Source organism: Dermochelys coriacea, chromosome 14 (genome assembly GCF_009764565.3).
Source record: "Dermochelys coriacea isolate rDerCor1 chromosome 14, rDerCor1.pri.v4, whole genome shotgun sequence".
NCBI lineage: Eukaryota > Metazoa > Chordata > Testudines > Dermochelyidae > Dermochelys > Dermochelys coriacea.
Genome location: NC_050081.1, coordinates 39,842,180 through 39,853,538, shown reverse-complemented (window position 1 = coordinate 39,853,538; position 11,359 = coordinate 39,842,180). Strand labels below are relative to the sequence as shown.

Genomic DNA, 11,359 nt, shown 5'->3' with positions numbered 1-11,359 from the left:
AATGCTGCTCTCATGGTGAGGGGCTGGGGGGGGGCACCTGGCCATGTCCTGGGTGCTGGGGGGTGCTCGATCTGCTGAGCCTGCCAGATATGCTGGGAAGCAGCTGCTTTAGGGACTCCAAATTTCACCCTCCATCCAGGGGGCAGGCACCCTAGACAGCCATCCTCCTACCTCTTACACATTCCCAGGGAGGGGCAAGCAAGGGATGGCCTGGGCCAGAGGCACAGTCTTCGCCTTGCAGTTTAAGTCCCGTGTTCCTGGGACACCCAGCATCTGACGCGGGCTCCTCCCAGAGCTACCAGGGCCATGTTCTTGACTAGCACAGCTCTGAGCCATACATGTAGTGAAAACAAGGGCACGGCTGCCAGCAAAAATCCCAGTGAGCCTGAGGCAGAATAGTGGAGACAGGTGGTTACAAATAAAATCAACACGCGCTTTCTAGAGATGAAACGTAACAACCAGGTCAGTGCTGCCCTTGGGCCCCTACCTGCTCGAGCCCTGGCCACTCTTGCAGAGCTCAGGTTAGCCAGCTGTCCAAGAGGTCTGTCTCAGCCACAGGTCTCTGCAGCACTTTCAACTAAGGTTGGCTGAGCTCCTGTCTTCATGAATGCGCCCACACCGTCTGTGTGCGGGGTGCAGGGTGTCTTTACCTCCTGCAGGGGAGTCATTACCTCCCAAAGTTAATGGTCTATGTGCACAGCCAGCATACACCCCCCCGCCCTCCACCCCGGGGCTTGTATTTTCCTGGTGCTGCTTCCCTGGTGACTTTGTGTGCAAAGGGGAATCCTGTCAGTGAGACAGGCCAGCTCTTGTGAGACAGGAAATCTGGTTTTGCCCATGGCAGGATGTAGGTGCATTCAGATGCGGGTTTCACTGTACACATGCCCAGTCCCTTGGTCTGTACACACCTCTCACAAGCTATCCCTGACCCGTGTGACCCCCCAGCCTTCACTGGAGGCCTCGCCTGGAAACACCAGCCCACGAGCTGTCTCTATACAGGCTTAAGGGTCAGGGCCACACAGTGGGGGATGGGAGAACTGAGGGGGGGAGACGGGGGCTGGAAGGTGGGTGCTGGGGGATGGGAGAATGGGGGGGCTGGAGGGTGGATACGGGGGGGGGAACATGCCAGTGGGGGATGGGAGAACGGGGGAGGCAGATGCCGGTGGGGGAAGGGAGAACTGGGGTAGAGGGGGCTGGAGGGTGGGTGCCAGGGGGTGATGGGAGAACTGGGGGGGTGGGAGAGGCCGGGGTGGGGATGGGAAAATCGGGGGGGGGACTGGAGGGTGGGTATGGGGGGGGCAGATGCCGGTGGGGGAAGGGAGAACTGGGGGGGGACACTGGAGGATGGGTACAGTGGGGGGAGATGCCGGTGGGGGAAGGGAGAACTGGGGGGGAGGGGGCTGGAGGATGGGTGCCGGGGGGAGCGATGGGAGAACTGGGGGGGGGGGGCTGGAGGATGGGTACGTGGGGGGGAGATGCCGTTGGGAGAAGGGAGAACTGGGGGGGAGGAGGCTGGAGGGTGGGTGCCGGGGGGGGGGCGATAGGAGAATGGGGGGGACTGGAGGATGGGCATGGTGGGGGGAGATGCCATTGGGGGAACGGAGAACTGGGGGGGAGGGGGCTGGAGGGTGGGTGCCGGGGGGGGCGATGGGAGAACTGGGGCGGTGGGAGAGGCCGGGTGGGGATGGGAGAACTGGGGGGGCTGGAGGATGGGTATGTGCGGGGAGATGCAGGTGGGGGAAGGGAGAACTGGGGGGGAGGGGGCTGGAGGATGGGTGCCAGGGGGGTGATGGGAAAACGGGGGGGGGGCTGGAGGATGGGTACGTGGGGGGAGATGCCATTGGGGGAAGGGACAACTGGGGGGGAGGGGGCTGGAGGATGGGTGCCGGGGGGGCGATGGGAGAACTGGGGGGGGAAGATGGGGGGCTGGAAGGTGGGTGCTGGGGGATGGGAGAACGGGGGGGCTGGAGGGTGGATACGTGGGGGGAGATGCCGGTGGGGGAAGGGAGAACTGGGGGGGAGGGGGCTGGAGGGTGGGTGCCGGGGAGGCGATAGAAGAACTGGGTGGGGGACTGGAGGATGGGTACGGTGGGGAGAGAGCCAGTGGGGTAAGGGAGAAATGGGGGGGAAGGGCTGGAGGGGGGGGTGCCAGGGGGGCAATGGGAGAACTGGGGGGGCTGGAAAGTGGGGGCTGGGGGATGGGAGAACTGGGGGGAGGGGGGTGCCGGGGGAGCGATGGGAGGACTGGGGGGCTGGAAGGTGGGTGCTGGGGGAAGGGAGAACTGGGGGGAGGGGGTGCTGGGGGGGCGATGGGAGGACTGGGGGTGCTGGAAGGTGGGTGCTGGGGGAAAGGAGAACTGGGGGGAGGGGGTGCCAGGGGGGCGATGGGAGGACTGGGGGGGCTGGAAGGTGGGTGCTGGGGGAAGGGAGGACTGGGGGGAGGGGGGTGCCGGGGGGGCGATGGGAGGACTGGGGGGCTGGAAGGTGGTTGCTGGGGGAAGGGAGAACTGGGGGGAGGGGGGTGCCGGGGGGCGATGGGAGGACTGGGGGGGGCTGGAAGGTGGGTGCTGGGGGAAGGGAGGACTGGGGGGAGGGGGGTGCCAGGGGGGCGATGGGAGGACTGGGGGGGCTGGAAGGTGGGTGCTGGGGGAAGGGAGGACTGGGGGGAGGGGGGTGCCGGGGGGCGATGGGAGGACTGGGGGGGCTGGAAGGTGGGTGCTGGGGGAGGGAGGACTGGGGGGAGGGGGGTGCCGGGGGGGCGATGGGAGGACTGGGGGGCTGGAAGGTGGTTGCTGGGGGAAGGGAGGACTGGGGGGAGGGGGGTGCCGGGGGTCGATGGGAGTACTGGGGGGGGGGCTGGAAGGTGGGTGCTGAGGGAAGGGAGAACTGGGGGGAGGCGGGTGCCAGGGGGGGCGATGGGGGGACTGGGGGGACCGGAAGGTGGGTGCTGGGGGAAGGGGTTGGAGGGGGTGCCGGGAGGACTGGGGGGGCTGGAAGATGGTTGCTGGGGGAAGGGAGAACTGGGGGGAGGGGGGTGCCGGGGGGCGATGGGAGGACTGGGGGGGCTGGAAGGTGGGTGCTGGGGGGAGGGAGGACTGGGGAGAGGGGGGTGCCGGGGGGCGATGGGAGGACTGGGGACTGGAAGGTGGGTGCTGGGGGAGGGAGGACTGGGGGGAGGGGGTGCCGGGGGGCGATGGGAGGACTGGGGGGCTGGAAGGTGGGTGCTGGGGGGAGGGAGGACTGGGGGGAGGGGGTGCCGGGGGGCGATGGGAGGACTGGGGGCTGGAAGGTGGGTGCTGGGGGAGGGAGGACTGGGGGGAGGTGGTGCCGGGGGGCGATGGGAGGACTGGGGGACTGGAAGGTGGGTGCTGGGGGAAGGGGTTGGAGGGGGTGCCGGGAGGACTGGGGGGGCTGGAAGGTGGTTGCTGGGGGAAGGGAGAACTGGGGGGAGGGGGGTGCCGGGGGGCGATGGGAGGACTGGGGGGGCTGGAAGGTGGGTGCTGGGGGGAGGGAGGACTGGGGGGAGGGGGTGCCGGGGGGCGATGGGAGGACTGGGGGCTGGAAGGTGGGTGCTGGGGGAGGGAGGACTGGGGGGAGGGGGTGCCGGGGGGCGATGGGAGGACTGGGGGGCTGGAAGGTGGGTGCTGGGGGGAGGGAGGACTGGGGGGAGGGGGGGTGCCGGGGGGCGATGGGAGGACTGGGGGGGGCTGGAAGGTGGTGCTGGGGGAAGGAGGACTGGGGGGAGGGGGGTGCCAGGGGGGCGATGGGAGGACTGGGGGGGCTGGAAGGTGGGTGCTGGGGGAAGGGAGGACTGGGGGGAGGGGGGTGCCGGGGGGCGATGGGAGGACTGGGGGGGCTGGAAGGTGGGTGCTGGGGGAAGGGAGGACTGGGGGGAGGGGGGTGCCGGGGGGGCGATGGGAGGACTGGGGGGCTGGAAGGTGGTTGCTGGGGGAAGGGAGGACTGGGGGGAGGGGGGTGCCGGGGGTCGATGGGAGTACTGGGGGGGGGGCTGGAAGGTGGGTGCTGGGGGAAGGGAGGACTGGGGGGAGGGGGGTGCCGGGGGGCGATGGGAGGACTGGGGGGGCTGGAAGGTGGGTGCTGGGGGAAGGGAGGACTGGGGGGAGGGGGGGTGCCGGGGGGCGATGGGAGGACTGGGGGGGCTGGAAGGTGGGTGCTGGGGGAAGGGAGGACTGGGGGGAGGGGGATGCCGGGGGGGCGATGGGAGGACTGGGGGGGCTGGAAGGTGGGTGCTGAGGGAAGGGAGAACTGGGGGGAGGCGGGTGCCAGGGGGGGCGATGGGGGGACTGGGGGGACCGGAAGGTGGGTGCTGGGGGAAGGGGTTGGAGGGGGTGCCGGGAGGACTGGGGGGGCTGGAAGATGGTTGCTGGGGGAAGGGAGAACTGGGGGGAGGGGGGTGCCGGGGGGCGATGGGAGGACTGGGGGGGCTGGAAGGTGGGTGCTGGGGGGAGGGAGGACTGGGGAGAGGGGGGTGCCGGGGGGCGATGGGAGGACTGGGGACTGGAAGGTGGGTGCTGGGGGAGGGAGGACTGGGGGGAGGGGGTGCCGGGGGGCGATGGGAGGACTGGGGGGCTGGAAGGTGGGTGCTGGGGGAGGGAGGACTGGGGGGGAGGGGGTGCCGGGGGGGCGATGGGAGGACTGGGGGCTGGAAGGTGGGTGCTGGGGGAGGGAGGACTGGGGGGAGGTGGTGCCGGGGGGCGATGGGAGGACTGGGGGACTGGAAGGTGGGTGCTGGGGGAAGGGGTTGGAGGGGGTGCCGGGAGGACTGGGGGGGCTGGAAGGTGGTTGCTGGGGGAAGGGAGAACTGGGGGGAGGGGGGTGCCGGGGGGCGATGGGAGGACTGGGGGGGCTGGAAGGTGGGTGCTGGGGGGGAGGGAGGACTGGGGGAAGGGGGTGCCGGGGGGCGATGGGAGGACTGGGGGGCTGGAAGGTGGGTGCTGGGGGGAGGGAGGACTGGGGGGAGGTGGTGCCGGGGGGCGATGGGAGGACTGGGGGACTGGAAGGTGGGTGCTGGGGGAAGGGGTTGGAGGGGGTGCCGGGAGGACTGGGGGGGCTGGAAGGTGGTTGCTGGGGGAAGGGAGAACTGGGGGGAGGGGGGTGCCGGGGGGCGATGGGAGGACTGGGGGGGCTGGAAGGTGGGTGCTGGGGGGAGGGAGGACTGGGGGGAGGGGGTGCCGGGGGGCGATGGGAGGACTGGGGGCTGGAAGGTGGGTGCTGGGGGAGGGAGGACTGGGGGGAGGGGGTTGCCGGGGGGCGATGGGAGGACTGGGGGGGCTGGAAGGTGGGTGCTGGGGGGAGGGAGGACTGGGGAGAGGGGGTGCCGGGGGGCGATGGGAGGACTGGGGGCTGGAAGGTGGGTGCTGGGGGGAGGGAGGACTGGGGGGAGGGGGTGCCGGGGGGCGATGGGAGGACTGGGGGGGCTGGAAGGTGGGTGCTGGGGGGAGGGAGGACTGGGGGGAGGGGGTGCCGGGGGGCGATGGGAGGACTGGGGGCTGGAAGGTGGGTGCTGGGGGAGGGAGGACTGGGGGGAGGGGGTGCCGGGGGGCGATGGGAGGACTGGGGGGCTGGAAGGTGGGTGCTGGGGGAGGGAGGACTGGGGAGAGGGGGTGCCGGGGGGGCGATGGGAGGACTGGGGGCTGGAAGGTGGGTGCTGGGGGGAGGGAGGACTGGGGGGAGGGGGTGCCGGGGGGCGATGGGAGGACTGGGGGGGCTGGAAGGTGGGTGCTGTGGGGAGGGGTCTGGCGGGCGGGCAGCAGCGGCTGCGGCGGGGCGGGGGGAGGAGCACGGACGTAGCACGGAGCGGGGCGGGGCCGGGAGGTGAGTGCCGCTCCCCGGGCCCCCCCTTTTCCCTCCGGATCCCCCCAGTTCCTGCCCCGTTAGCCCCCCTCCGCGTACCCCCCCGCTCCTGCCCCCTCTTCTCACAGCCCCCTGCCACGCCCCCTTCCTTTCTCGTCCCCCGTGGCTCCTGCCCCCTTCGTCCCTCCCTGGGGCCCTGCCCCCCTCCGGCCCCGACCCCTTTCTGCTGCTTACCCCACCCATTCCCCCAAATTTCTATCCCCCCCGCGATGTGCCTCTGTCTGACCTTCTCCCTCCGTCCACTGCCCCTCCCCCCCAGAACAAGGGGGGGTTGCTTTGGGCGGGGTAGTGGGGGGCTCATACTGAGGGGCTGCAGGGACACTGGGGGGCTGTTCTGTGTGTCATCCCCCATCTCTCTTTCTCTTGCAGGCGACCTCCATCACCGGCTGACCCGCCCTCACCCCGTATGGCCCCCCGGCTCTGGCCCCACCGGCGCCCCCCTGCCTGGCTGCAGCGGGGGCTGCTGACAGGGCTGGGGGGGCTGGCGCTTGTGAGCCTCCTGGTTGGGGGCACAGGGGAGGAGCTGCTATCGTGGTCACTGGCCCCCTTCCTGGGAGGCGGGGGGGGTTTCCTGCATGCAGACCCCCCCTTGCCTGGCCCCGACTCCTTCCTGCTGCCCAACGTGGACGCCTGCGGGTCCCAGCCCCCCTTCCTGCTGGTGCTGGTGGCCAGTGCACCAGGACACACGGCCCAGCGCCAGGCGGTGCGTGCCAGCTGGGGGGGCGCCCGCTGGGCCGGCGGGTACCCAGTGCGGACGCTCTTCGCCCTGGGGGCACCGGGCTCGGGCGAGGAGCAGGCCCAGCTGGCGGAGGAGTCCCAGCGTCACGGAGACCTGGTGCAGGGCCGCTTTGCCGACACCTACGCCAACCTGACCCTCAAGACCATGATGCTGCTGGGCTGGGCGGCCGCCCACTGCCCCAGCGCTGCCTTTGTGGTGAAAGTTGATGACGACGTCTTCCTTAACCTGCCTGCCCTGGCCCGCCACCTGGGGGCGCTGCCCAGCCCTCACCAGCTCTACCTGGGCCGGGTCCACTGGCGGGTGCAGCCCAACCGCGACCCCAGCAACCGGCACCACGTCCCGGCCTCCGCCTACCCAGCTGGGGCCTTTCCCCCCTACTGCAGCGGCACGGCCTATGTGCTGTCCAGCGACGCTGCCCTGTGGGTGCTGGGGGCCGCCCCCCACGTGCCTTCCGTGCCCCTGGAGGACGTCTACGTGGGGCTGTGCGCTCGCTGGGCTGGCTTGGCCCCCACCCACACAGCCCGCATGGCTGGATCCACCCACTACCCCATGGACCCCTGCTGCTATGGGGAGGTGCTGTACAGCGTGCACCAGGTGGGCCCTCAGGCACTGGAGGCAGCCTGGGCTATGGCAGGGGGAGAAGGGGGATCCTGTACCCCACTGCATAGGGGGCTGGGAGTGCTGAGGTGCAAGGTGCTAGCTCTGCTGGAGCGTCTGTGAGGGGCGGGGGGGCTGGGCGCCAGGACTCCTGGGTTCTCTCCTCAGCTCTGGGAGGGGAGTGGGTTCTAGTCCAGTGGTTCTCAATCAGAGGCACGTGTACCATTGGGGTACGCCAAGGTCTTCCAGGGAGTGCATTGACGCATCTAGAGATTTGCCTAATTTTACAACAGGCTACACACAAAGCACTAGTCCAGTCAGTACAAACTAAAATTTCATACAGACAATGACTTTGTTATACTGCTCTATGTACTATACACTGATATGCAAATACAATATTTATATTCCAATCAATTTCTGTTATAATTGTCTGATGAAAATGAGAAAGTAGCGATTTGTCAGTAATAGCGGCTATGACATTTTTGAATTTTTATGTCTAAGCTAGTAAGCAAGTTGATTTTAAGTTAAGTGAAACTTGGGGGTACGCAAGGCAAATCACACTCCTGAAAGGGGTACAGTAGTCTGGAAAGGTTGAGAGCCACGGGCCTAGTGGGGCGGGGGCATGCTGGGAGCCAGGACTCCTGGGTTCTAACGCCAGCTGTTAGTGCAGTGATGCTCAATGGGTGGCCTGGGGCCAAATGTGACCCGCCAGCTTACCTTAAAAAAATGGTTGTAACTAAACTCATTACCAGTGATGTGCTGCCTATGGCTCCCTTAGTAACGTCCTGGAGCTTGGGTTCTCCAATAGCATCGGCTACAACTGAGTTGGGACGCCGCCTGTTTTATCATTGGTGATGTAAATGGAGCCGGAAACGAATTGTGAGTGGGGGAGTAAATGTCGCAAAGCCGACAGCGAAAACCAAGCTTTAAATCTCAGCTGCACGGTGGATTTTCTCCTTATTATGCCATTGCATTTAAATGCAAAACCTTTGTGTTTCCTCTACCAAACCACTGGATCTGTCTGTAAGCTCCCCACGGGGAGGCGCCACTTTGACTCAAAGCACAGTCACTTCCACGCGGCCTGGCCTCCTCATGGTGCTGCAAAATGTGACAAAATTGAAAATCTGAAGTCTTCATGTCACACCTGAAATGTTCTCACGAGATCAGCAACTGTACAGGGGAAAGCAACAGCTGCCTCTCGTTGGAGAATGTAGGCACTAGCTAAAAGGAAAAGGCCTTTCCTGAATGCCAAGCTCGTGAAGGAGCCCACATTGGAAATGCTGAAGGAGCTCTTTGCCAGGGATAAAAAACAAAGCTGACATTGTGACCCATGTGACGCAGGTTCCCCTGTCTGATTCCATGGCAGTGCAAAGAGTGGCTGATATTTGTAATTTATGTGGATTGTCTGTCAACACTGCTTTCTGATTTAAAAACGCAAAACACATGTCTCCTGCAGTGGACAAATCATTTAAGTTACACTCCCCAGCTAGTGCTGTTTGTTAGGTTTTATGAGGGTGAAATTTTCAAGGTAGAACTTTTATGCTTAATACCATTAAGAAACCTACCCCACAGGAACATCCTCTGTCGCCCACTCCCAGCTTCTGGCAAACAGGGGACACTCATCCTGCACATCCGCTCAACTTCTAGCTTGCAACATTGTTTTTATAAAACTGTTTTACGAGACATTTCAGCCGAATTCAGTGACCTGTTGCAGCATGACATTCGCTGGTTAAGCAGTGGGATTCATGATACAGGTGTTGTGTGCTTCAAAAAGAAATAATAGAATTCCTTTCAAACCCCAAGAGCAACAAGGCTTGCGAGTTCCTGGAATTTATGAATTATGTCACAAGTAGCTTTTCTGTGCGATATTACTGGTCACTTGAATTCCTTCAGCTTGCAGTTCCACGGTCATGCAAGCAGTGTCAGGAATCTGTTTGAAAAAGTGTGTGCCTTTCAGAGGAATCTTGAAAATTTTCAGGCAGACTTAACAGGAAAGCTGTTGCACTTTCCCGCATTGCGTGGTGTTGTTACAGATGAAGCCTCGATGAAAATGCTGCACAAATTCCTGAACAATCTGATCAAAAATTATAAAATGGGATTTGAGAATTTTAAAATTCCCAAGGATTTGATTTGATTTGTTATCTCTGCCGATGGCCCTTACCCTTCTGAAGCAAAGAACACTCTTGATTCAATCAATGAAGGGGCCTTTCTATTAGAAATCGTAAGGCTCGAGAGCTCAGATGTCTTGAAGGCAAAATCCAGAGAAGCGGGACATTGCAAGTTCTGGACTCAGTCTGCTGACCAGTTTCAGAATAGCCAGCATCTGGCTTTTAACTGTGTTCGGACCAACGTACCTCTACAAAGCTGGGTTTTCTGCCATGAACACTATAAAAACCCAATATCGCCATCACCTGAGGAACGAGCATCTTCATGAGTGCATGGGCCTTGGCCAGACCACCTACAACCCACTCATCATGTTTGGTGCTGTCACCTCTCCCACTAGCAAGTGCCACAAACACAGGTAATAATGTTGAGTTATAAACTGTGTTAGAATAGAGAATCACTAATACTTTCCTTGCCTCTTGTTGGAGGGGCTTTATTTATTGGCAGCTGAAGTGTTTTTTTTGTCAGACATCTGTACCAATAGGCTGCCTTGCGTCAGAACATTCTCAAATTGGCCTGTGGGTAGCTCTCATTGAATATCACTGAGCTAGTGGGTTAGAGTTTGGTTGGGGGGGAACCAGAACTCCTAGTGCGCTGGGACAGTCAGTGTGTGTCTGTGCAGGGCTCAGCCCAACAGAGGCCCTGATCTCAGTCAGGGTCTGGGCTACCTGGCCCAACGGTGGGGGTAGGCTTGCTCTCACTCATGGGTCTGTGCCACGCCCAGTGAGGGCGTCAAGCTCAAATAACCTGGTTGGCACCTGACCAGAAGGACCAATAAGGAAAGTAGATACTTTCAAATGTGTGTGTGTGTGGGGGGGTGTTGTTTGTGCTCTTTTTTTGTTCCCTCTCTGGAGGGAGAGAGAAGCCAAGCAGGGACAACATCTTCTGAAAATATATCTGGAATAATCCATCTAAAAATTACAGATATTGTAAGTGAGCCAAGGAAATGCATTAGGTTATCTTTTGTTTTAGCTTGTGAATTTTCCCTATGCTAAGAGGTAGTTTTATTCCTGTTTTCGTAACTGAAGCTGAGTCCAGAGGGGAGTCCTCTGTGTTTTAAATCTTTTTATTACCCTGTAAAGTTACCTTCCATCCTGATTTTGCAGGTGTGATTCTTTTACTTTTTTCTCTATAATAAAAGTCCTTCTTTTAAGAACCTGATTGATTTTAGTGTCCTAAAGATAAAGAGTTTGGGCTGTGCTCACATTGCAAACCAATTGGTTGGTATATTATTCTCAAGCTTCCCCAGGAAAGGGGGCAAAAGGGGTTGGGGGAATATGAACTCCAAGTGACCCTTTCCTGAATTTTTCTGTAAATCATGTGGTGGTGGCAGCGATATCGTCCAAGGACAAAGAAAGGAATTTGTGCCTTAGAGAAGTTTTTAACCTAAGATGGTAGAATATAAGACTAGGGGGTGTTTCAGGTGAGTCCCCACATCTGTACCCCAGAGTTCAGAGTGGGGAAGGAACCCTGACAAGGGCCCTGTGCTGCACCCAGCTCTGGGGAGGCACCGGCACATAGACTGAATGGGATGGGATGGGGTGGTAGGCACAGACGCTGTAATTAGTGTGTGGGAGGAGACAGGAACCCCCTATTCCCTCAAGGAGCTGGTACCTGCTCCTTGGGGTCCCTAGCAGTGGGTGGGGATGGCAGACTGGACAAGCCCTGCCTGTTGTCAGCACTGACAGGTCCAATGCCTGCCAGTCCTCAGCACCAGAGAAACGTCCGAGCCCTTTAGGACCCGTGCTCAGTTTGTGGCCTCAGCACAAGCCCGCGGGTGAATGTGCCCCTAGCCACTCAGAGCCAAGAGTCACTACCAGTTCCTGCTGGGCCGGGCCATGCCTGGCCCTGTGCCAGGGACATACAGCTGCCAGGTGAGGTATTACAGCGAGCGACGCTGACAACGGGGGTGTACCGGCTGGGGCAGGGATTCATCGCCAGCCAAGGGGAACCCGGGCTTCCCTCCAGCCAGGGGGTGAGCCCCAC

The 11,359-nt window shown here is 62.3% G+C and overlaps 1 protein-coding gene across 3 annotated transcripts; it reads left to right on the top strand.

The window, feature by feature from the left end:
• Positions 1-315: 315 nt before the first annotated feature.
• Positions 316-10,528, top strand: B3GALT4 (beta-1,3-galactosyltransferase 4). Of its 3 annotated transcripts, none has more exons than XM_043497232.1 (2): positions 316-462; positions 6,244-10,519. In XM_043497232.1, exon 2 carries the CDS (start codon positions 6,281-6,283, stop codon positions 7,331-7,333), a length of 1,053 nt encoding a protein of 350 aa, XP_043353167.1. In that variant the 5' UTR covers positions 316-462; positions 6,244-6,280; the 3' UTR covers positions 7,334-10,519. The 3 variants fall into 3 exon arrangements, with proteins under 3 accessions (XP_043353167.1, XP_043353168.1, XP_038226872.1); XM_043497233.1 differs by lacking the exon at positions 316-462 and adding an exon at positions 798-1,007; XM_038370944.2 differs by lacking the exon at positions 316-462 and adding an exon at positions 5,802-5,835 and having other exon boundaries at positions 6,244-10,528.
• Positions 10,529-11,359: the final 831 nt, after the last annotated feature.

Coding starts and splice junctions, on each gene's coding strand:
- B3GALT4 (XM_038370944.2), top strand. CDS start 6,281: ATGGCCCCCCGGCTCTGGCCCCACCGGCGCCCCCCTGCCTGGCTGCAG.